This window comes from Poecilia reticulata, unplaced genomic scaffold (genome assembly GCF_000633615.1).
Source record: "Poecilia reticulata strain Guanapo unplaced genomic scaffold, Guppy_female_1.0+MT scaffold_2100, whole genome shotgun sequence".
Taxonomy (NCBI): domain Eukaryota; kingdom Metazoa; phylum Chordata; class Actinopteri; order Cyprinodontiformes; family Poeciliidae; genus Poecilia; species Poecilia reticulata.
Genome location: NW_007616829.1, coordinates 1 through 1,629, shown reverse-complemented (window position 1 = coordinate 1,629; position 1,629 = coordinate 1). Strand labels below are relative to the sequence as shown.

At 50.2% G+C, this 1,629-nt stretch overlaps 1 protein-coding gene across 1 annotated transcript; it reads left to right on the top strand.

Annotated features, from left to right (window-relative positions):
- Positions 1–67: 67 nt before the first annotated feature.
- Positions 68–1,580, top strand: LOC103461534 (formin-like protein 7; the record flags this gene model as incomplete). Its single annotated transcript, XM_008403810.2, has 3 exons — positions 68–150; positions 233–313; positions 877–1,580. Coding segments are annotated over 3 exons (838 nt in total), but the record flags the coding sequence as incomplete, so codon positions are not given.
- Between the last annotated feature and the right edge of the window lie 49 nt (positions 1,581–1,629).

Sequence of the window (1,629 nt, the reverse complement as noted above, 5' to 3'; positions counted from 1 at the left end):
ATCACGAGCAGTTGCTCCTTTGAGCAACTTTATTTTGTAATTCATTAAATCTTCCTTGTTGCTGCAGTGACTCCGACTCAGACGCAGATTTTTATGGCACCATAGAGAGACCCATGGAAATTAAACACGCTGTTGAAACAGCAGAGGATGGTAAGACCACGCTGACACATTCATCCCCGCTCCACCCTTTAGTTTCCTCGGAATATTTAGCATTTATTCTCTTTGTGCCCAGATTAYGTTGATGAGGATGATGATGAAGAAGATGAGGAAGACTATCTGAAGCCAGACGGTGATGGCTCACCAACAWCTGCAGGTAGAAACATCTGTACGTCTTGCAATGAGGGCTGGACGATACGGCTGGACATCACAATTCATATCAGTTGATATTGATAATTATTGATTGGTTTTTGTTTTAAATATCTGAAATACAGCTAACCTGTGGATAAAACCTTTCCTGTTTCAACCACAATTTCCAYTCCATGCCATTGTTTATTTTAAAGCAGTTATGAGACAAAACCTTAAACTGCTGCTGCACATGTTACTCAACAGGCTGTTGCTAGGCAACCACAGAGCGAGTGAGTTAGTCGATGCCACCTATCTTCCTCTGCTGGTCGTGAAAAGTTGAGCAGCTAAACTCTTTCCTCTGCCTACATCACCCAGAATGCTGTGCGGTTCTGGATCAGCGTTCAGTGAAATKATTGATTATTCTATCAGATGTATTGTGAATTTATATTGATAATATTGCGATACATAAAGCTGATTTTTGTCCAGCTCTACTTGCAACATCTCTAGTTCTGTTGACATTTTCTAGAACAAGGTAGAAGTTTTTCCTCTTGCTGAAGGTCTTTCATAAGTCGGTGGTTTCCCCCCCTGCAGGTCGACCCACCGGGCCGCCTCCCTCCTACCCTCCTCCCCCGGTGCCAGCTACTCCGCTCCGTCGAGAATCCAGTCCAAACATCCAGAAAGCCGTGCCTCCACCTGTTCCTGGCCAACACAGAAACCCAACCAGCCCTCTCCCCAAAAAGCCCTCCATCCCTCACCAGCCCCTGCAGAAGGAACAGAGTAAAGGTCCGCCCCCTCCGCTGCCCTTTGCCCCTCACCTGCAGAAGTCGCCGTCTCCGACTCCTCCTGCTCTTCCTCCCAGCTCCTTGAAAGCTGCTCAGAACAGGACGATCTCTTTGGGGAATACTGCCAACGATCGGAGAGACCTGAGGTCCCACTCCACGGTCCAGGTCCACTCGCCRGCCACGCTGCCCATCTGTGACCAGCTGCACAACAGGATGGTCCTGAACGGCCCGGTCAGCAGCTCCCCCAACACCGGCAGTACCCAGTCTCTGGGAAACCACTGCCTTCGGACCAAGCCCTCCTTACCAGTGCCCCACACCGAAGTTAACCTGCTGTCCACTAGTGCCCCATCGCTGCCTGCCAAACCGCCGTCGTCTCCGCTACTCAAGTCTGGACTTCACAACAAGCCRACGGCACCGAAACCGCCTCCACCGACGGCCAAACCGCCGCAGCCTCTGGACAAGCCAAAGTCTCCGTTTCAGTAAGTCCCTTCAAGGAACAACAGGAACATTTAATCCGCCGTTAGCCACAGTTTGGGCGTTCGTTCTGCTACGTTCAGGTGAA